General features: G+C 47.3%; 1 protein-coding gene across 5 annotated transcripts; it reads left to right on the top strand.

Moving 5' to 3' along the window:
- Positions 1–588: 588 nt before the first annotated feature.
- On the top strand, positions 589–23,589 carry dagla (diacylglycerol lipase, alpha). Of its 5 annotated transcripts, none has more exons than XM_055507397.1 (21): positions 589–864; positions 9,684–9,785; positions 9,867–10,078; positions 10,170–10,271; positions 10,354–10,492; positions 10,603–10,690; positions 11,092–11,238; positions 11,332–11,409; positions 11,534–11,658; positions 11,818–11,968; positions 12,816–12,899; positions 13,242–13,319; positions 13,500–13,580; positions 14,013–14,155; positions 14,860–14,928; positions 15,018–15,090; positions 15,312–15,520; positions 16,038–16,164; positions 18,970–19,136; positions 19,346–19,363; positions 20,095–23,589. In XM_055507397.1, the coding sequence occupies exons 2-21, from the start codon at positions 9,691–9,693 to the stop codon at positions 21,188–21,190; spliced, it is 3,282 nt and encodes a 1,093-aa protein (XP_055363372.1). In that variant the 5' UTR covers positions 589–864; positions 9,684–9,690; the 3' UTR covers positions 21,191–23,589. The 5 variants fall into 5 exon arrangements, with proteins under 5 accessions (XP_055363372.1, XP_028999860.1, XP_055363371.1 ...); XM_029144027.3 differs by having other exon boundaries at positions 589–1,439; positions 11,092–11,226; XM_055507396.1 differs by having other exon boundaries at positions 589–1,439.
- The last annotated feature ends 178 nt before the right edge of the window (positions 23,590–23,767 follow it).

Raw genomic sequence — 23,767 nt, 5'->3', positions numbered from 1 at the left:
GCTTATGTTGTTTCTCACATACAATAATTTTGTGACGTATACTGCCTGTTGAACAATCATTAGAAACCTGTACAACAGCAAAAGACACATGTCACACTAAGCGTGTGTCATTACGTCTAAACAGACCCACGCCCAATTTACGTCAACACAAAGATAGTAGTAGTGAGACAAGATGGTCATCGGCCGACACGCTGCCAGAGAGAGTGAGCGATTGTGAAGTCAAATATTGATCTACCTACGCTTTAAAGTCAGTTCAGTATCGTATATTGTAATTAAATGAGCCACACTGAAAAGGGAAAATAAAATGGAACTAGCAACTTAACGTCAGTACATTGAGGCTAACTAAAATGTATTTGACATAATACAGTGTAGATTAAATCACGTGAACTACGAAAAAGTTGTGATCGTTTTAATTAATTTAAATAGGTTTTGCAAATGATTTTCTTCAGAGTTCTAGTTGATTATTTGGATTTTCCTTTGTTTAGTCGCTGTGGTAACGCTCGGTGCTTCGGGTAAATATTTTAAAGCGCATGCGCCGCTTATGTATTTTTTTTATAAACAGCGTTTTAAACCAACAGCTCGCTGCAACTATGACATAAGTGATGGGAGGAAGTGTGAAATTCCGCGGGGTCTTTAAGGCGGCTTCAGAAAGATGAGCGGCCGCCTCTCGGACAACAAGGCTCTCTTTGAGCCAGTTGCTGATTCATTGATATTCACAAACCACCGGCGGCGCCCTTTCAACGCAGGATCTCCCGGTCTCCTATGAGGATCTGCGGTGAACGGGGCGCGAGTACGCGTAGCGCTGCTGGATGAACGGAATCTGCGCACCCAAAGAACCAAACGCGGACAGAGAATAGCCAGTTCGTACGTATGTTTTTCCCTTTGAGGGACGCGTCCGAGGGGATGGGCCGGATCTTCGGGTAACGCTGTCCCCGCTTAGCTGACATCCGTGCTGGGATTCGGGAGTTGTCCGGCTGATGGCACGAGCAAGCTACGCGAGACCCGACAGGCTCTTGTTCCGACCAACCCGAGGGACTGTCATCTTTTCTCGGTAAAAACCGTACCCCCGAGCTCCGACCGAAGGGACCCTCACTCCGCGCGCTGCCACGGAGGACGACGCGCTGCAGCCGCCAGCGTCCAGCGGTTCGGAAGCGCCGTGGCGTTAATCAGCGCCTCGCTCTTTGATGGCATGTGTCAGGTCCGCCTGGCGCCGGCGGACAACCGGAGAGGCTTTGATGTGCCCGGGTCCATTCATTCGTCGGCTGTAATGCCGCGTACACGCTTAATATAGTACTATCGACGTTTGTGAATTCGTTCGCCGCAAACCCCCCAGCTGGTGTCGGGAAGAGCGAGGCTGAGGCGGCTCGGCAGTCGGAAGGATATGGGAGAGCGAGCGGAACCGATGCAGTGGGTCTTGGCAAGGCATCGTCAATATACAGGTGAGCCGCCGCTACGGGATGACGACAGCGACTAACCTGGAGGTGAAATACCTCCAGCTGAACGCGCGCGCGCGGGGCGGCGAGTCGAGTCCGCCCCGGTTCGGACGGTGGAGCCCGCGTTTCCCGGTCCGAGAGCCACATCTTAGGCCACATCTCCGCTCTGTAGGCCCGCAGGATGCCCGCTTTAGCAGCTGTCCTGATTAATGAGATTAGACACTCCGCTGCCGCTGCCGCTCATCGACTTGTTGGAATCGCACATTAGGATGCTGTTGCACACGTCGACGCCGTCGGCTGCAGCTCGACGTGGCTGCGCTGCCGTTTTGCCTATTGATTCTTGTTTTGTCTAAATTACAGAGGCCACACGCGTTGCACACGGAGCCTAATGGGATTAAACGAACTCCTCTGAAACACTTAAAGTAAAATGACGGCTCCTATTTGCAGCGCTGGAGCTGACTCTCCTAACAGCTTATTAATTTGTCTACTTGTTGTATTCTCTGCGTTTGTTTGTCCAGTGATGACACGGCTCCTTTAATGAACAGGGGACCTGGCACCGCCACACTAAGAGGAATGTCACACATATTTATTATTCACTCTAAAAGTATTTCACTGATAACTCTCCTCCTCCTCCACGCGTGGCTTTTTAACGTTGGTTCATGCCGTTCAAAGTGCAAGTGCCTTCAGTGTGTAGCGTTTGGCCAGTGTCAGTCAGAGAGAGTCACACAGCCCCAATGAGAACAAGGTGCTGTAAGGTTTTCGGGTTAATGAGAAAATGATATTCCAGCGTGAGTGAAGGAAGGTTTAAAGTCCTTAAAGAAGAATGCAATGTTTCAAATGCTCTTCTCTACGGATTAAGGTTGTAGCCTGTAAATATTGTGTGTAGTTGCATGAAGCTGCACCAATGTGCTGAACGGTCCTGTTTGCTAAGCTGCGGCTTCCAGAACGACTTCCTGTTACCTGTGCATCAGGGTGTCAGGCTATAAAAAAAAAAAGGTGATTTACATTTCCAGGCATGCATACGCTTATACTGTTCTACTGTATGAACTGTACTGTATGCTTGTGCAAGAAGACGTCGATTTATGTGAGGTTCTCCTGTATCTTGTAGAGATGTAGATAACGCGGCGTGCACATCAATTTTAGACTTGGTCTTTTTAGCAGTGCATCATGGGACAGATGATCCAATTAAGCCCTGAGTAAAAGGGCATCACTACATAGAGGAGACGCTGGTGATGATACTGCAAGTGTTCTGCAAGCTTGTTTAATTAGATATTAAATTAGATAATTTATAGGTTCAATGGAAATGAATGTAGCAGTTATGTCCAGTGTCAGTGATATTACGATCTGTATGTTTGGTGGCAGCAGGACGCAGACAGGCAGAGTCCATATGTCAACACCCCGACAATGAAATAACCATTCACGTACACACACAAACACACGCGTGCAGCAGTCCGTGGTGCGCATACTATCACATCGCCCGAAAGAAGAGAAAATGGAGTGGGAAGAGGTGAAAGGGATTGAGTGGGTGGCAGTGGGAGAAAAAGATGGAGAAAGAGGCAGAGGGAGAGTAGGAGTGAGTGGCACATGGCTTTCAGTCTAAAAAAAGACGAGCAACACGAAACCAAAACCAGAATCTGGATTCGCTAGATAAGGAAGAGGACGGGGGGACGGGCACGGCTGCAGGAGAGAATGTAGGTTTCCTCTGCACCGAAAATGGTGCAGATGCACTCGCTCTGTTTCATGCTCATAAATGTCCTCTAAAATATGAACGCTGAATGAGTGTGTGGGTAGAAGGCGAATAAGGAGAGAGTCAGAGGAAGGGAAGGGAGAACATACGAAAGGCAGAGAGAGAGAGACACGGTGCGGGTGAGATGGAAATAGGACAGGATGAGCTTCTGTAGGATGGACAGAATCCCTCTGTGGTGTGACGGGATCGGGAGAGACAGAATCATTAGAGGCAGCGGGAGCAGCGCCAGGATGTGACAAATGCCGGAGAGAATCTTGGTCTGAGCTGAGTGTAACAGTGACCCAGGCAGAAAAAGAGAGAGACTGGAGCAGATGGATGTGTGACGGGGAGCAGAGTCGTGGGGCCGCGGTGCAGTCGTGGGGCCGCGCCGACCCGGCGGAACCTCGGCGCTTCCTGTCTGTGAGGGTTGAGTCCATCCAAGCGCTCGTCCCTCCCCTACTGTTGATTCCTGCTGATGCCGGCACCATAACAAACTGCTGCATACCTGCAAGGCGGCCGTATGCTCCACACACACACACACACACACACACACACACACACACACACACACACAGCAGTGGCTGAATCATAACCAGATCCGGACCGTGAAGAGCTCTCCCCTGAGTCTCAGCATTGTTCATTGTTCAGTTTTAGCTAATTATGTACATCTCATTGTTCAACACGAGGCATCGGAGTTGCTGCAGGAAATACAAGTGTAGTGAATGTCAGGGATGTATTTGGATGTTTAAGTGAAGGCCTCAAACCTTACTTCACATGGCTTCTCCGCCCGAGATGCTTCAGAGGTGCTTATTCCATCTGTAATTACCTTTTGAGCAAAGGAGAGCACTTGTTTGGGAAACGTGCTGCGACGCTCGGAGGACGACTGGAGATCAGACGGGGCCGAGCGTCGGCGTCACTGAGCCGTGCAGCAGGAAGCAGCTGAGCTGCAGAGGATGCCGCCGAGGCCTCGCAGCATCCGACGGGAGCCGCTTTCCTTGTTTGTTTCTCCACGCGTTGCAGCTACAGCAGCACCTGGCCACGCTGTCGATGAGACGGGCGCGTGTCGAGATGAATTTCCCTTGCAAACACGTACAGAATGCCGACGCGCACCTCGCCATCCGCGGCGTGAACGTGCTGCAGGCTCGGGTTTATGTATAAAAAGCGCTCAGCATGAGCATCAGGGTGAAGCGTGAACAGGAAGTTACCACCAGCTGCTTTAATAAGCCAGATGTGTCAAACCCCGGTTCTTGCCACATATTTAGCGCCAGCGGGAGTTGGTGTGCTACTTGAGCGTTTCTCGCTGTTTGTTTTAAAACAGGTTTGTAGGACTGGGAGTTTGTCTTTCCGCCTGCGAGACAAAGTGGATTGTCTCCGTAAGCGCGCTTACAGTTGTGATAATGGAGTTGTTAGACAGTGAGAACGTGACAGAAAGCCAAGCCGTAACCAACAGGCTGCGTGCCACCGCTCGGCTTGCTGCTGCTGCTGCTGCTGCTGCTGCTGCTGCTGCTGCTGCTGCTGCTGCTGCTGCTGCTGCTGCTGCTGCTGCTGCTGCTGATGATGATGATGATGATGATGATAATGATGCCGCTGCAGCAGACGACCAGGACACCAAACACCTGTTCATTGCCTCAACGCTCTGGCCAATCAGGTGAGCGGCGAGAACAGGTGAGTCGCGGACACGACTGCGAGGATTGGCTGATTTGGAACAATAACAGAAATAGACTTAGCTGCACACCCTGTCTGAGTAACAATAAGATTATTGTGATTTCCAGTGGCGACGCATCATCATCGTCGCCATCATCATCATCATCAGGCCGCTCCGAGGCAGTTGTCAGTGAAAGATGGCAGATGTTGTGCTGCATCGCCCATTCGTTTCAATAGGTCCGCGTCAAAGAACAAGCCATAATAATGGGGGGGACGGGGAGCCCTGTCATTGTTGTTACATCATTGTTGTCGCATCACGTGGGTCTGGGCCTGGGCCTGACACACAGTAGCACGCTGTGTGGAGCACAAAAGCATTGCTCACATGCAGAAATATATCAGGCTTTTCAACAAAAAAAGCCCACATGTCCTCCGGGCTCTGACAGAGTCGCCGGTTCAGGATGAGAGTCCGGTTCCCATGAGTCACGCTGTGTGCACAAAGCGCGATCGTAGTAGAGTCAGTGACAGCAGTGTTGCCCTGGGGGTGGGTTGTAAGACGTCTAGGCTTTTCCTGGATCTTAGGTTACTAACATTCAGTGGTGGAAAAATAAATTGCAGGTTTAGAGATTATTAAAGAACTAAATTGTTTGAAATTGAAATATTCACTAACTGCATTTGCTTTTGTTCCGACTGTAGCTCCTCACATTTAAGATTATGAGTGTTTTTACTTGAATTATATGAGCTCGTGTTCTTTGAGGAAGTGTGAGTAACACAAAAATAGGGGCTTTTGACAGTAAATCTGCAGCAGGTTACGACTTCCAAGCTGAGTGTGTCAGAATCTAGTTTATGCTTTAATCTGTGTTTATTCCAGTTCATTAACTGGAAACCTGCTTGTTTGAACCAGGTAATTACATAAGTTGGCCTGGTTGTCAAAGAAACGTGGTGTTTCACAATGGAACTGTTAACGCCCACTTCATCAGTTATAGTTCTTCTCTCAAATATTTTCGTCTCTTATCAAAAATTGGCGCTGCTCTGGAAACTGGACAGATTCTTTTCAGGGACATTGAACTTTTCCTGACCTGGACTACGGGATTAAATCTGCTCAGCTCCTACAATAGATTCACATTTTTATCAGAAAGCTTGGAATTTTTTTGGTCAAACATTATGAGTGTCATAGAACAAAAGAACATATTGCAGCGGTTCATCGTGGTGGAAAACTGCAGAGGCTGAACAGCACCATTAATAGGCCAACGTCCCCTGACTGATGGATGGGAAAGCCTTTAAGGAGCCAACTACTATTAGTGAGGATGTGGGGCTGACACATATACTGATGGCTGGAGTCTTCTGCCGTGAAACGAGTCGGGCTAAGGGGATCTCAGAACACTAATTAACTCTGGATGGGCTGTCCATGAAGCAGATTGTGGTATTTCTACTCTGTTTTGACCGACGTGGCAAAACGCTCGTCATCAGCTAAGAAGTGAGATTAAAATCTAAGTGCAAAAGATCTCAAAGTGACAGTTGGAGACCTCAAACAGATGAATAATGGATCACGTAGGCTGCTTGTGGTTACCAGGCTGGTAATGACTAAATGGCTTAAAAGCAAATCACAAGGTGCAATATAGCATCACCATATGTTGTGTATTTATTATGCTATAATATATTTAATTCCCACTGTACAGTGTGTAGGAAACCCAGCAAATCCCATTTAATCAAACAAAAGGCAGCTGGTGTCAACGGATACAACAGGTTGTAAACCTACAGCTCAGAGTTTGAAACCTGCAGAAGGCTGCAGAGACAGAGGCTGAGGGAGAAGCACGACTCAGGGCAACGGTGGCATCGCTGTAAGTCAAGAGAGGAAAGGGAGTGTAAGGCCTCACTGCAAATCTACAGCAGCCCGACTGGCTCACACCGACTGGGCTAGTCACTGACAATACATCAGGAACTACGCTAAACATGCCCGAGTTCAGCCTCAGCCTTCGTTTTTTGTCAGCGTAATACGCCTCCTGACAGTGTTGTTCCTCAAATTATGAGAGGAGCGGCTCACAATCAGTCGGTGTGCTTGTAAACACAGTGAGTCACAGATCACCGTGGCTCTCCTTTTAGGATACATCGTTTTATAGCAGCATTACAATCCAACCATTCATCTGTAAACAAACTGTTTGTGCTGTTTAGGATGGGCCGAGGTGGAGCCAGGACTCTGTGCCGACCGGCTGGGTTTGCTTTAGCTCTCTGAATGTATGGACACGCTGCACAATCGCATCCGCTTTCATCCAAATCATTTACAAACACAGAATTGTCCTCCTGCTCTCTCATCCCGTTACACATTTAATCATATCCTAAAGTGTTCTCCCTCGCTGTGCAGTCTCTGCTGGGAGTTCTGGCCACGTCGGGCCTGCAGGCGACCCAGTGTGCGTCTTTGGCGTTTACCACATCTGCTTGATTTCACTGGCCTGATTGTTTTGACCTAAATGCGATTTGAGGGAGGTTTTGGATGTGCTCTTAATTTCCCCCTCTCCCTCCTTCTTCTGTCCTCTTTAATGTTACTCCAACCTACATAGAGTTTTTACAAGTAAGTGAGAGGTGACTTCAGTCACATGGAGCGATTTGCACGCCCTTGTTTCAATCACGCACTTTTATTACCTCAGGCCTGGAGTCATGTACTAGCACAAACCTGGAGAGTCAAGGTCAGTAACTCCCCTTTCAACCATTTACAGGAGTCCCAGGTTTGGTGTTGGGGTGTCACACTGGTTGGATTTTCAGATGGATGGAACCAGCTGTAAAATCGTCAGGCAGCTGCCGGAATGCACTGCTCATGGTCTTATTCGTCTGCTTTGCTGAGGTCTAGGCTCAGACTGGAGGTTGTGCCGCTGCGTGACCCAGCTTCTGCTGGCCTTCAACCTACAAACAGCTGCCCTGATGTTTTCCTGTCCCATCCCATATTAAACCTCCAAACGCTGCTGTCTCAGCCCCGTGTAGTGCGCTCTCCTGCTGCTGACTACTATTTGACTAATAGACTGCTGGGAGGCGAGCAGTTGGAACGTTCCATTGTAGAAAAACAGGCGGCCAAACCTATTTGTTGCTCAAGCAGCCAAAGCAGCGTTTCACAGCCAGGTGAACAGTAATTGACAGAGCAATACTAGTTTCCTCTCAGGTAATTGCTGGCATGTCCTAACGCCCTGTTAAGTTTTTCTGTAGAGACCATACTTGCTGGTGTTTGATGCAGTAGAGAGGAGACTGCAGCCACCAGCGGTGAACTGTTGAAGGCATTATCTGTACATGGAACTCAGCTGATTTACTTTCCTGCTTCCTAGGCTGGTTGAATTGTTCTTTCCCCCTCGTTAATGTTGGAAGCTGCTGCCGATGTGGATGTTCTGGCGGAGGACGAACAATAAATCTGGTGTTATTTTATTGCACAGTCACAGCAAGGTGGTAAAAACTGAATCATGAGGCTGATTTTCACAGTTTTCACGAGGGGCGTTTCAGTCATCTGCTGTAATTTTACCGTGGAGCATATATTTGCTGCATAAGAACAAACCCTGCTGCACCCGCACATGAAACTGAAAAAGCAAACTGTAAATTGGAGGTGTCCTAGTCTGCGTAATCCAAAGGCAAGGCCGATCAAAATCCAAGCTGCTGCTTCGTCCTCAGCAATATGGGGAACAATTCATCTGGATTCAGACTGCTTGGACTCAACAGACAGAAGCTTGGGAAATAAAGGAGGGAACTGGTTCACATCAGAAATATCAAAATGACATAATGAGTGTCATAGAAATGATTATTAGACTTAACCCAAACCCAAGGGCCAGTGAACGCTGAGGGCACTGGCTTCTGTTCTGGTAACGAGGCCTCCAGAGTTTGCCTGTTTGTTCGCTCGTGGTAACGGAGATGAGAAGGGTTCGACAGAAAAAGAAAAGGCTTCTCCAGCAGATCCTCGCGGAGGAAATGCCTGTGTGTTCTGTAATTCTGCACACATCCCCACCGAGGGCTGCTGTACTGTATGTAGGTGGTAGCACAAACGCCTCAATGAGTGTTTGTTTGTCTTTTTCTCCATTCCTTCCTTCCACCGAGGCAATTACTGACAGATTGTAGAAATAAAGTAGGAACAGGAGATGCTCCACGCAGGTGCAGGTCAGGGTTGGTTTACGGCTGCTGCAGTGGTTGATCCATATTCCACCAGAGGAGAGTGACACTACAGTTACATTCACCAGTCTGATTAATATCAACAAGCGAGAGAAGGAGCGAGGACGTGAAAGCCACTTAACAGAAGTATGAGCGGAGCTGGAAAGATATCAAACAGAAGAAGCCAAATGAAGTGTTTTACTGAACCCCTGTTGTGCCAGCACTCGTCTGTCGCGGTCCAGTTGACAAGTTGCCCCTGGAGCCGACTTTGAAGCCCGATTTTACATCGTGTCCGCTTCAAGTGAACACGCAGGCCGTGCACCTGCAGCCTGCGTTTCAGGGCCCACTGAGCCCGTCACGACAGTGGCACAACGAGCACCCGCTCCGCTGCAGAGTGGGACTTTAACGGCTGTGACGACGCTGGTATTTAAGGGGTGAGTCGAGGAGGGTGCTGCCAGTTTCACAATAGCCGAAGAATGTGAAAAAATGTTCTGAAACAATACTAAAAAGCAGAGGAGTTCTGGACGCCGACCAACGAGAAATCTGAAGACGGGGATGTGTTGCTTTATTCTGCCTCTTCCTGTGCCGTCCTTCGCGTATGCAGCGGGAGCAGGCTCAAAGGCTGCGTCAGCCTCTCTGGGATCTGACTCCATGTCAGTTTAACCCAGAGGCCCTCAGCACCGCTGCATTCATTTCACGGGTGCATGTCCTCGCCCAGCTGGTCACATGACACGTTTTTATCCCTGCTTTTACCTGTCCCGCAGGGCAGTGATGCCTGGCATGGTGATGTTTCGGCGGCGCTGGTCAGTTGGCAGTGATGACCTGGTGCTGCCCGCGCTCTTCCTCTTTTTATTGCACTGCATCTGGTAAGGCGCCGTCGTCCTGATCCATCGCGCGCACTCCTTTCCCTCCTGTTTAACCCCCTCACGTCTGCCCGTCACACTCAGGTTGGTCGTCCTGTCCGTGGTTCTGTTCGGCCTCCCCTACGGCTCGGACCAGTCGTGCTCCGTAACGCTGGTGGACCATGGCCGGGGCTACCTGGGCATCCTGGTCAGCTGTCTCATCTGTGAGAGCGCCATCATGTGGCTGAGCATGCGAGGCAGCATTCTGTACACGCAGCCCCGGGAGGCCGTGCAGTACGTCCTCTACATACGACTCGGTAGGCGTGTTGGGCTTTCGTTGGGGTTGAAGGGCGAACGGGCAGATAGTGACGCTTGTGTTCTCCTCCCTCCTCCCACCCGACTTCGCAGCTATTCTGCTGGTGGAGCTAGTGTACGCTGTGGTGGGAATCGCCTGGCTCGTTCAGTACTACCAGCCGTGCTCTGATGTCACTGCCAAGAACCTGGCTTTGGGTGAGTGAAAGCAGGTGGACCCAGCGGCGTTGGTGGAGGAGTCGGTTACGTTTAGCTTTGAGTGATGTTTTATGCTCCGCAGGAATCGTTGCGTGCAACTGGCTTGTGATCTTAAGCGTTTGCATCACCCTCATGTGCACCTTCGACCCAACGGGCCGGACGTTCGTCAAACTCAAAGCCACTCGCCGGCGCCAGCGCAACCTCACCACATACACGCTCAGGTAACACCATGCGCCGTCTCCTACTCTGCTGCGGCAAACACCACACCTCTGCTCTATTCATGCACCCGAATGGGGCTCTCACAATCTCCTTTGACTTCTCCTCGACGCAGACACAGGCTAGAGGAGGGCCAAGCGAGCAGCTGGAGCAGGAGATTGAAGTTCTTCATGTGCTGCACGAGAGCCCAGGATACACAGTCTGTGAGTCACGCCGCGCACCTGCTCAGTGCCGTTAGAGTCCAGCCGGAGGGCGTCCAACGGAACAACCGTATGTCCAGGGGTCCTGTCAGAAAAAATGAGTCGCCGTCGGGATCAAGTCTGACTCATAGACGCTGCTCGTTCAGCAGCCCACCCGCATTATTAAGAATCTCATTTAAAGCATAATGAGAATATATTTCAGTTTAGAAAGAAACCCTTTCAATAATTGTCCACAAAAGTAAAACCACCCATAAATGTTGACAGCTGATGGTGGAGCATGGCTTTAGTGTCAGAAGATGAAAGATGAAATTCTGGTGAATTTAATAAAGCCAAGTTTCCCCCCCTTCATATTGAATTTTAACCTCCAAGCCCCGTGTTCCTGACCTCTGCTGCCCTGTGTCCAGGATGCCTACTCAGAAGTGGCCAGCCTCTTTGCAGAGTTCTTCAGAGACCTGGACATCGTGCCTAGTGATATCATTGCTGGTCTGGTGCTCCTCCGCCAGACGCAGAGGTCTAAGAGATCCGCTATCCTGGACCAGGTATCCGCTTCAGTAAGATATGGTAATGTCTGTATTTTTGTGTTTGCGTACGCACGGGCTGTAATGCAAAATAAACGCGTCTATTCTGTTTTTTTTCCCGTTAAGGCCAACAATGACATTTTAGCCTTCTTATCTGGAATGCCTGTCACACGCAATACTCGATACCTGGACCTTAAGAATTCGGTGAGTGGAAAAAAAACGATGAGGCATGAAAGGGTTCATACGAGGGAAGATTTCAGATATGTAGATGCGAAGCTTCTGGAGTTGTGTTGACGTGCGTCTGTCTCTTTGCCTTTTCTCTTCCCAGACTGAGATGAACATGTACAAGGAAGTGTGCTATTACATGCTCTTCGCCCTGGCTGCGTATGGTTGGCCCATGTACCTGATGAGGAAGCCGGCCTGTGGGCTGTGCCGCCTCGCCAGCTCCTGCCCGTAAGCACTCCAGCACTGGTGCCTCTGCAGCCTCTTCAGTGCGAGCCTGCACCTTATGGCTGTCTGTTTAGCATCTTACTATGCATTGGCGTCATTCCTGTAATCCTGTTTTAAATCAACCTCCATCTATTTGCCTTCTTCTTTCCTTTCTCGCCCCAGATGCACATCGGTGTCTGGCTCTCGGCTCTCTCAGTCCGTGACCGTGGAGGAGGACAACTGCTGCGGCTGTAACGTCCTGGCCATACGGAGACACTTCCTGGACAGGGACCTCAAGCAGGTTCACATTGTCTACACTTCCTGCCACGATGCGGTGAGCAACCAGCCCAACAAGCGGTCGCGAGCTTTGTGTTTTCCGAATTAAAACAAAGGACGGGTCATGCAGAAGTTCATCCTGTGTGAAATGCTCGTGTGGTCGCACATATCAAACATAGGCGGCTGAACACGAGGCTGGCGTGCGGCGCGGTGCCCCAACTGCAGACGAGGAGCCGGTGATTTAGTGGGTCTGCTCACTGGTTTTGGGCACGATTCGCGTGTGTTTTGGTAACACTTCACTCACCAGTTTCGATACAGGAAGCCGAGTGAGAGCTGCGTCCACATCCTCGGCAGTAAGTCAAGCGTGCTCTCAGTAGGTGTTGGACGTGATCGAGGCTGCGCTTTGTCACAGATTTGTTTGCGGCCGCCGTGGACCGCATCCTGAGGCGCAGCCGAGCAGGGGAGAGCGTCCACATGGACGGCTCGCGTGGTTTTGGTCCCAACGTATCAATGTGCCGTCGGCTGGAGGGAGAGCGCCCTCCAGTCTAAGCTGGTTAAAAGCTACAAATAAACCATACGATGTTTTCAGAATTATATAGACTATTAGAGGAAACACTAAAGCTGCTATGTAGAATTTCCACTGCACTCATGCCAGCGCTTGTGTCGATGATGTGTAAAGCAGTGCTTAAGCGAGGATGGCCAATGCTGAGTTTCCACCTATAAATCCCTCTCATGCGATGACATACGCGCTGACTATCGTGCCAAGTCGAGGAAGGTCCGATGGCTCTGGTAGCGCTCAGCTCATTGGCTGCGAATGAGACTGAGGCGTTTATGATTACTTTCTTTTTCATTTCCTGGTTTTCAGTTCCCTTTTTTTCGTTATCTCGCTGCATCGTCTCTTTCAGGTTTACGAGACTCCTTTCTTTGTGGCCGTGGATCACGCCAAAAAGAAAGTGGTAATCAGCATCAGAGGAACCCTGTCGCCAAAGGTGAGATTCAGCCTTTCTCCTTCTTTAGTATTAGCCGCCCCTCCTCCATTCAGCACGTCACAGCACCAACACCTCCGGAGCAGGTGAAGTTCTCACACTCCTACACACTTCACGCATAGAGCAGAAACATGACTGTTCACTTTCCAAAGAGAGTGTTCTATTCATTTTTTTTACATAAGCTTTAAGGAGAAGTCCTTTCTCCTCTAAGCAAGGAAACGGTTGAAAATCACTGGCTTTGGATTCTGCAATATAACAAATGCAGGACCTTTGCAGGTGGTGCACCTGTAATCGGCCTACTTTACTTCCCTTTGTAGAATAATTTAAACTGGTCTTGTGTCTCAGGATGCGTTGACTGATCTGACGGGGGATTCTGAACGTTTGCCTGTAGAGGAGCAGCATGGGACCTGGCTGGGCCACAAGGTCAAACTGGTCTCCTACAGTACTTGTACTTCACTCTGTAACTCCATTGTCTTTTTATTATTTTGTACATTTATCTGTTCTTATTTAGGAAGTTACATTGTAACAGACTCTTTTAGTTGAAGGTGTCTATATTTTTGTCTGACTTCCACTGAATCTCCTTCTCTTCCCTTCCACTCTTAGGGCATGGTTTACTCAGCTGAATACATTAAGAAGAAACTGGAGCAGGAAATGATCTTATCGCAGGCCTTTGGAAGAGACTTGGTACGTGACTCACTCATATGTAAAAAGATCGGTGCACTCAGTAAACATTTACTGTAACTTGTAGTCTCCTCGCTCTCAACCTTGTTGTGTGACTTCCAGTTCCACTCTATCTGTGCAACATCTTCAGCGTGGAAACCAGGGTTCGCCCTGTGTCTGACTCTCTGTGTCTGACTCTCTGTGTCTGACTCTCTGTGTCTGACTCTCTGCGTCTGACTCTCTGCGTCTGACTCTCTGCGTCTGACTCTCTGCGTCTGACTCTCTGCGTCTGACTCTCTGCGTCTGACTCTCTGCGTCTGACTCTCTGCGTCTGACTCTCTGCGTCTGACTCTCCGTGTCTGACTCTCTGTGTCTGACTCTCTGTGTCTGACTCTCTGTGTCTGACTCTCTGTGTCTGACTCTCCGCGTCTGACTCTCTGCGTCTGACTCTCACAGAGCAAAGGTACGATGCATTACGGACTGGTGATAGTTGGGCATTCCCTCGGTGCCGGCACCGCTGCTATCCTCTCCTTTTTGCTCAGACCTCAGTACCCAACGCTCCACTGCTACTCTTACTCTCCACCCGGTGGCCTTCTTAGGTGAGTTGGTCTGAGCATGTTGTATATGAGTCAGTCGTGTTAAACAACCAGTGCAAGTTTTTAACAGCCTGTTTGCTCTCAGCTATAAGTTTATACATTCCACACGTGTTTAACACTAGTCTGACCCTGTTTACTTTGGATTTGGGCGTGTCTCTTGTGGTTGGACAGGTCATGAGTAATGTTTCAAACAGTACCGTTACACAATGTGAACCACTTATGACATGGAAAGATAGAGGTTTGAAATGATTACTGTATTATTTGGGCTTAAAGGCATTGCTCAAGGAGACTTTCACATACTGTGTCCCAACCAGCTGAGTTCCAGAGGCTGAATAGGAGACCTTTTGATCACAAGCTCTTTTCTTTAACCTTCTTTTAGCTTATTTATTTTGTCCGTTGCATCAACAAAAGCTGCTGCTCAGTGTTTTTTTTTTAAAAGGTTTTTTACATTTACATATATTTATCATAATAACTACTCAACCCTGTGAGGTCATACTTATTTCCTTATTTGGCCATCTTAAAATGCAAATTAAATGTAATAAGTGGAGTTGATACTGTTAGGAGCTGCTCATGTCGCATGTAGGCAAATAAGAGGGAATGTTTTGCCTATTTTATGACCCTTTTCAGTATTAACACATATGTGGCAGCCACCATGTGCATACATTTGGTTTACATATTTTAAAAATCCCTTTGTTTTGTGTGCACAGTGAGGATGCCATGGAGTACTCCAAGGAGTTCGTCACATCTGTGGTTCTGGGAAAAGACCTGGTACCAAGGTATCTTCTACCACCCTATACGCAGCATACTATGAGTAACTCCACACTGCTGCAGTATTAACGTATTAAACGTATTTGGTCTCTCATAGACTCGGCCTTTCGCAGTTGGAGGGTTTCCGACGCCACCTCCTGGAGGTCTTACAGAAAAGTAACAAGCCAAAGGTGATTTAAAACCTGTGAACGCTGCCATTCAGACAGACCATCTGTACAATGAAACCATCACGAAGCAACTGTGCCGAGCACAAGGTGTACGGCCTTGCATTTTTTTCTGGGGATTTTGTTGCAACCAATATACATCTCTCCACTGTTCAGATTAATTCACACCATATCTGTACAGTATTTTCGCCTATAAAACGCTGCATGACAATTCCTGTTTTATACAGTGGAGGATCATTGCGGGAGGCACCAAATGCATCCCAAAATCAGAGCTTCCACTTGAGGATGATGATCCTCAGTCCCAGCTGGCGGCCCCCCCAAGCTGCTGCCTGTGGCTCCACCCCAGTGACCTCAGCATTGCCCTTTCAGCCTCCACCCCCCTCTATCCTCCTGGTAGGATCATCCACGTGGTGCACAACCATCCTCCAGAGACATGGTAAGGGCACAGTGGGAAGATGACACAAGTAAAGTCTCCGCACGTGTTTTTGCTGTCGATTCCTGGACTAAGATCAGTCATCGCTTGAGTGGCGGTGGCACTTAACGCTTGGCTGTATATGAGACGTATATTTTTACCACAGCGCCGGCTCATAACTGGTGGAGTGCTTGTGTAAGTGATGCGTGGACACTGGGTGCATCGACGCAAACCTTATATTTGTTTCACACCTGTGACATAAAAGAACTGGCAGCTCCGCAGAGAAAGGTGTACAGCACTTGCACCGGTGTGGGTTTAATGTGTGTCTCGCACCTCTAACAAAATGAGGTCCCTTCCACCTGTTTATTGTGTGTGAACGAGTAAAGGACAAATAGGAATCTCAAATATGATGAACTAGTGATTCTGTTAAGGCTTTATGAAATGTGCGTGTACGTTTATGCCCCTCCACATATACTGTAGTGTTATAGAACCCAATAGTCATGTGTGTTTAACAGGCTTTCTCTCCTCTGCTTGGCTGCAGCTGTGGCCAGGAGGAGCCAACCTACTCGGCTCTGTGGGGGGACAACAAGGCCTTCAATGAGGTCATCATATCACCTGCCATGCTTAATGAGCACATGCCCCACATGGTGATGGAGGGTCTGAACAAGGTCGGTTTCAAGTGTGCGCATGCGGGGGGTGTTGGTGGGGGGGCATTTTAAATTGGTGGTGAAATGGCTTTTAAATCCCAGTTTACAACAGTGGGTGCCCGAACTCATTAACGATGCAGATGATTTTACAAGTCCTTGACCAACTGCTCAAAAAGGGGATATTTCTCAAATCATGCTAAACAGTTAATAATTTCAAAATTATTGTGAATTTTCTTAAGGTTTGAATTGTCAAATCAAATGATTAAGTAAAACCAAAAGTTATTCAGTGCACTTAATCATACAGTTAAAATCATGGATGCCGAGTTATAATATCAGACTATGTGGTTTGTCAGATTGTGCATGTGACGCATCCCTAACCTCCTGTTTTCTCCACGTTGCTCCCATCTCAAAGCATGAAAACTGGCTTTATGCCCTTTTCTCCCCTGTACACTTCCTGAGCTTTGCAGGGTAATGACCTGAATGTTTGCATGTGGCCGTTCCGTCTGGGGATCTCGCTCGGCTGCAGAGGCTGTCAGTTTGGAGGTGTTTTTCTGTTTTTGGACTGTGCCTGTTGTGTAGTATGATGCCTCTGGTGTTTCTGCAGGTTCTGGACCCATTTTGTCCACTGTCTGAGCAGGGAAACGTGGAAGCAGAGGAAGTGGAAGTCAGTCAACCAACCTGCAGTACCAATATGTTCATAGCATCGCAAACAGAAATGACCTCTGCTTCCGTTTCCTCTGGTTCCATCCACAATGAGTGATCTTGCAGTGTTTCCGTCACGGAGCCTGACGGTGTCTCTGCCTCTCTCTCTCTGGCTTTTCCTGTTGCTGTAGATGCAGCGTCTCTCCCTCCTCTGTCACAATGCACTTCTGCCTCGCAGCCGCGCGTGATCTCCGTCCCGACGCTCTCCGCCGGTCCTCCTGACCCTCAATCGAAAGCGCTCTCAGTTGTAGATGACTCATGCATTCCGCCCCCACCACAACTGGACCCACTTGACTCCCACCCTTGTGTGGATGCGACTAGTACTCCTCAATCGGAAATCATATCCAACCAGTCTTATTGTTCACCAATCAAGATAATAGCATCGCATGGTTTACCAGAGCCAAGCAGTGTGTGATTCACTGGTATAGGAATTACTGGGAGTAAATGGCCAGATGAAGTCCAGCAGGAGAGACATTGTTGCAAGTCTTATGTAATTTAACTTAGTCAGGAATAGCCTTTTGCAGCGGGGCATGACGAGTCCCAACCCACCTGCACTCCTGTCTCTTATAATGAGCGCTATCAAGCAGCTTTCCTAAAGCAGCCCGTCGGCCGTTGGAGTCGTTCCTCTCACAGCTATTATACATTTGGTCAAGTGCTGCGGCTTGAACTCGCTCACCCCGTTCCTCAGCTAACAAGTTTTCTTTGTATTCCGGAGGTTTCCATGGCAACCTAATTTCTTCCACATTAACTGCTCTTTCTTCCTTCTTGGCCGGGTTTTTCACTAGCTGCAGCTCGTCTCTTTAGATGCCTATTTCCCCCCCTGTCTTTTGAAAGCACGTATTCAGCTTTTCCTCAATCATAAGGAATTGTCAATTACTCATCATCAGCAGATGGAATAACAAGGAGCAAATGTGTAACCGTTGAGTACTCTGTTCAGCGCGACTGCTCTGCCATAGAATTACTGCTCAAATACTGATGATTACTTATTATTAACCGAGAGCTACGGAGGCTTCACTGGTATGACTGAAAACTGGGATGTTTCTTAGTTGATTTTTTTATAATGTCAAAACTGGCTTTCCTAATCTAGCCGTGGAGATTGCAATATATTATTGCCTAATGCAGAACATCTGGCATACTGCAGAGTTCTCTTTTGGAGTTGGCAGCTTCAGGCTTAGTTTGTCTATATATTTTTTTTATTATTATTATTAACTTTGCCTGTTTCTGCAGCTGATACGTTGTTTACATTAAGTTACCAATGCAGTATTTGCTGTTGTTTAAGAAAACACATTTATCAGTATTATACTTGTCCATGTATCACTATCATGTTCTCATATTCATCTGCATAGACCTCTTTATTGAATTCCATTATAAACTAATGTGCCTGTGTCCTTAATAACTTCAGTCTTCATTCGGTTGCATTTAGTTCCTTTTTCTGTTTTCTCTTACTGTAATTTTCATATCACACGGTGCTTCCATCAACCATTAAAGTCAACCATGTACAGTCATTGTGTGTTAATGTGATTTGCCATTATTCTTGTTTCATTTTAACCATTAACACAACACACCAGCATTCAGTAATATTGTTGAACATATTCACACACTTGTTGCTAATTTGCTGTTATAATCATGTATAATCATGGTCTACCTCAACTATCAGGGTTCTGTGGTGGGTGTTCCATTGTTCCTTCTACCGCTGTAACATTAATCCAAGATGCACACATTTCCTGTTTAATATAGAAAATGTGGTTAGTTGGAGAACTCCTGGAAGTGAATTTAATCTTAGGTGTGACAAAATAAGATCGTCCGTTTATTGCTTGTGCAACTAATAAATGACATCTGTCAGCATGTGTGTATCTGACACTGCTAAAATAGATCATACACCATTCTAATGTTTCATTTAACCCACTGCTGATATAACATATTTTAATGTAATTAATAGATTTTAACAAGCAAACAAATTTAAACATTTTAAACCTGTTTTTTTTTTAGTTCTGATATGAACTGGTTTTAGTGCAGCAAGATTGTCAATGCACATCCACCTGTTCCACTCTCTCTCTCTCTCTCTCTCTCTCTCTCATGGTCTTTAACTGTAATACCGTGCGTGTACTATTGTACTTATTACAGGTGCTGGAGAACTACAACAAAGGCAAAACAGCTTTGCTCTCAGCAGCCAAGATCATGGTGAGTCCCACCGAAGTGGACTTGAATCCAGAGACCCTGTTCATGGACGCGACGACCACGTCTCAGCAGCCGACCCCTGCGACCCACCACCGCAGGAACAGTAGTGTTCGGTCAGTACGCCCGGCACCATTGTGTATGTTTTGGGCTTTATTATTAAAAGAATGAAATAAATGAAGATCAGCTTTCCCTTAATACACAAGGGAGCACGAATCTAAATGAATAATGTAGACGGTTCTAACAAATAATACTGCTACTAACTGCTACTTTGTTTTCTCAATACCATCATATGTGTCTGTTCCGTATGGTTTTAAAAAACAAGACAAAAAACATTGTTACGGTAAGCAAAGCATGGTAATACTAACTCTACATACTATTCTCCCTCCTTTCATGCACGCATGCACGCTGTCTGACCACAGATCAGTCCCAACGTATGGTAGTATTCAGTTTCCACCTCGCCCTCTCTGGTTTAGCCCCTGTCCAAAGTCAGTGTGAACTCCTGGTAGTGGTGCTTTATGGACAGTCTGATGTTCTGTCTCTAGGATCAGTAGCTAATGTAGGAGCGCGCACAGTCGGTCCACATATCTTTAGACAATGGGACAGTTTGAGCAGCTCTGGCTCTGCAGTCCACCACGACGCTGTGTGTACTTTATTGGCTTTGAATTGCAAAAACATGGGATTAACTGTGTAGGAAATCTAGCCATTTTAATTAATAAACTGATCATTTAAGTGGAAGATTAGTTTTCTTTTTTAAACTCACTATGGTAGAGCCAAAATGATGAACATTCTGTTATTGTCCAAATATATTTATGGACCCGACTGTATGTGCTAGATTACACTTCTAGCCTCCTTGTCTTTCGTTTTTGTCTAGTCTTTCTTACATGTATTTAATGTTTTGCTAGTGTCCACCCAGTTTGCACAGTAGATATAGTTCAAACTTTCCAGTTTCTCTCCTTGAACCCTTTGTGAGTTATTTAACCCGGTCATTTATGTCTGTCTTGTGTCTCGCATCCCCTCTCCCACTCCTTTCCTCGTCATTACTCTCCAACCCATTGTTTTCCTCTCCTCTAGTTCATGTGCCCAGTCTGAAATATCTCTGGATGGTTTCTCTGAGTGCCCTCCTCCCCCAGTGCCTGTGGTGCTCCGTGGAGCACGGGAGCGCCTGGCCGTGGAGCTGAGGGACCGCAAGGCGCCGCTGGCCGTCATGGAGAGTCTCTCGGACGCCGAATCGCTCTACAGCCTGGACTCGCGGCGCTCCTCGGCGGCGCTCAGGGGGTCGCCGATGCTGGGTAGCCTCCCGTTCCCTTTGGACGCGCCGATTCCAGAGGAGAACCCGTCTCTTAGCTCTCGCACAGAATTATTAGCTGCTGACTGCCTCTGCCAGGCGACGCCGGAGCACTTGGGTGAAGTCGGGCCCTTCTTCACCCCAGAGTCCAGGTCCACCCCGGATTATCCCATGCGTCTGTCTCCAGCCACGCCTCGATACAGCGGACTCCATTCCCCATCTCTGCTAAACCAGAGCGTCTTGGCTCAGCCTTTTAAGACGGAACCCAATACCAACTCGAAAATGCTTCCTGATGCGGATCAGCAACAGATACCTGGCGTCTACAGCCCAGGTGGCACTCCTAATGCACCTCTCAGCCCTCAGATTGGTTCTAGAGCAGTGGACGCTGAAATGGAAGACTGGGACGCTGCCGAGAAGCAGCTAAGTGCAGGGACCCGGCCCGCAGTTTGTACTCCTCCATCCCAGCTTTCCAATGGAAACCCCAGTCAGGCAGTGCTGGAGTTCGCCCAATACTTAGACTCTTTATTCAGACTAGATGGCAGCAGCTCGCCTCCTCTGGAACTGTCTGACGGCGAGTCAGAGTCAGGCCGCGGCTCATTTGGACAAGGCGAGTGTCTCGGAGATGGACAGCAGCTGGACGACAAACAGTTCCTGGCCAGGGCGACACTGGAGCCAAACCTGGTCCCGAAGCCCCCGCGCACGTTTGCTGGATCCGCCGACCCTTCATCAGGCATCTCTCTGTCACCATCCTTCCCTCTCTCGTCATCTGAGGAACTCAACGATCTTTCCCCTGGCGAAGGCGCCCCACCATCCATACATTCCCTACGGACATCCACCCCTTGCCACTGTCCTGAGGAGAACACGCTGTCCTCGATGGTGTAGACCGCAGGCTGCAGCGTCCTTTGTCCTACATGGAGAGGAGCAATCTGAATTTTTAAAACATATCACAGTACTTGCATGCAGTGGAATGCAGTCACTCATCCGATGGCAGAAACTGACTGACGAACTCACAAACTCTTTATTCTTAAGGTGTCCCCTTCGAACGCTCATTTTCACACTATTGCAATTACTAAGAAAAAAAAAAGATACCTCTCTCTGCATGCCAGGGGGCTGTGCTGCTTATGGGTTCATAGAAACGGTAGCTTCACAATACCATTCCGCCACACTGTCGTCGCACAACACGCAGAGATGAATAAACACCACTGTAGGTCAGGTTCTCTGACTAGAGTAAATATCAACGGGAGAATAGTTATCTGAGCAGGGATTCACCAACCTTACACTACAGAAGATGTTAGCACAGACACACATTGTGGGTCCATGTACAGCTTCCTGCACCCTCAGCGGCTCTGGAGACGTCGTCCGGCAGCGTTCATTTTATTTTTCTAAATCAGGAATGTGAAGATGGACATATTCATCAGTCACTGCGATGGAGAAAACGCTATGAAATGTTCCTCAGGTCTATAAAGAATTGACTTTGAGAAAGAGAGTGTGTTACATTGGTGAGAATTCATGTGTTTTAAAAAACTTGTGATTGTGACAAAGTTATTACGGACACATATGGATGTTTTAAGTCTTTTGGTTACTCTTTATAGTGCATGAAGACTTGTTTTCTTTTATTTTGAAGAGAGATTGTCACTAAGCAATTTAGACTGACATTTGGATGCTCTTCGCACATTATATTGCTCAATTAACCCCCTCCTTGCCAAAAACATTAATACATTGTATTGCCAAATGTATTTATGAGATGTACTTTTGTATATGTATATGAATAATGATTTATTTAAACACAAATCCATCAGTTCCTTCCCTGGCCATCCCCGTTGGTTCCCATATAGACTGTTACACAGCAGCGCCACAGAGAAGATGTCATCCTGACCTTAAAACACTGCCATGGCTTTCATTTTGACAACACAATCTCTGTACCTTGGGTTTTGAAACAATAATGAACTTTGTAATCGATGTCCTAGTCTCATAACTAGTGTAACACTCTCTTAGCAATGTGCCTAGGTCAGGGACTGCATGCTTTATGCATTCACAGTAGCATGGCTGGTATATAAGAAGTCTTGTCCTAGTCACCGTAAAAAAAACAAGCTCTAAACATGTTCTGATTATATTTAAATATAATCAAATGTGTTTGTAAACCTTTGTGAGGCTTACTAAATGCCCAGGTCAGCACCCAGTACCCAACTGGTTTGAAAACATCTCCCAGGATATCGATTTTCTTCTCAAGGTGCTCTAAGTCATCTTGGACGTCAAGGTGTTTGCTTCCCTTTAATCCGGTTCATCTCAAACTTTGTTCAGGTTGGGCTGAATTAATCAATGGGCTTGAACAATACGTACTGTGTGCCAACTCTAAATACTATACATGGCATACAATCTTCCATATCACTCTGGTTGTAGGAGGTGGTCCACGATTTGCATTATTTATTATTGTTGTTCTCTCTTTTATTGCTATGTTTGATGGACTTTTTATCTTTATTGCTCTTGCAATAGATTGGTTTGATGTCAGTGATTTTTATCTCAGTTTTGGGACAATGTGGGGAAGGTTTATATATTTCAGCTTTTTTCTGTCCAGGTGGAGAAAATTTTGACATTCTGCCATGTCATAGTGACAATATGTTTCCTTCTTTTTTTTTTTTACTAATGTGTAGTGAGACGTGCTGCAGAATGACAGCCTGCTTACGCCAACCTTTGGTGCAGCGCCACCATCAAGCCGAGAGTCACCATAGCAATTTGAACAGTCTCTCTATTTGGAATAGGATTTGCTGTGGTTGCTCTCAGCAGACAGTTCCAGCCAGTTTACAGTCTGACGCTGCTCAGATCATGCTGCCAGTCCCAGTAGTCTCTGATGAGACACACTAAATTTGGCCCAGCAAATACCTACATTCAGTAGCTTTGCCTGCAGCTTGTCGCACATTAAACATTGCCGAGAGAAAGCGCCACAACACTTCCCACCGTGATGTGTACAGCACCACCTTCTACGTGTAATTATTTATGCCGATGTCTAAAATAAATAAGATTCATTTCAACAGAGTCATGTCAAAAACCATTATGTAATAGTAAGGGGAATGACTATTAAAAACATAGCACTATGGCCATATAGAAAAAATATCTTAGTTATTTATTCAAATCACTGGCAGATAAAAAAATAAGTCAAAATTGGTCTATGTCTTGTCCATGTTTACCTGGTTTGCTTCCCTTCCTTTCCTGCCCACAATTAGAATGTATTTAATCCCTCCTGCCCTGCCTGTATTGGAATAAACTACAAACTATGAAAGTAACGCTGAATATCTGTAATATTTCTTTTAGCACACACCGCTCATTTATTGCGAGGGCTTTGATATGGATATGTGTAGGATGCTTCCAGTGGAGAAGAGGTTTTATGCGCTGTGCTTGAGATTTGATGTAAAGCGTGTTTCCTCAGTTTTAAGGCCGCTGAGTGCAGATGGATCTTCAGTG

The sequence above is a fragment of the Betta splendens genome, chromosome 3 (genome assembly GCF_900634795.4).
Source record: "Betta splendens chromosome 3, fBetSpl5.4, whole genome shotgun sequence".
In the NCBI taxonomy this organism is placed as follows: Eukaryota; Metazoa; Chordata; class Actinopteri; order Anabantiformes; family Osphronemidae; genus Betta; species Betta splendens.
This window is presented reverse-complemented; position numbering and strand designations above follow the sequence as displayed.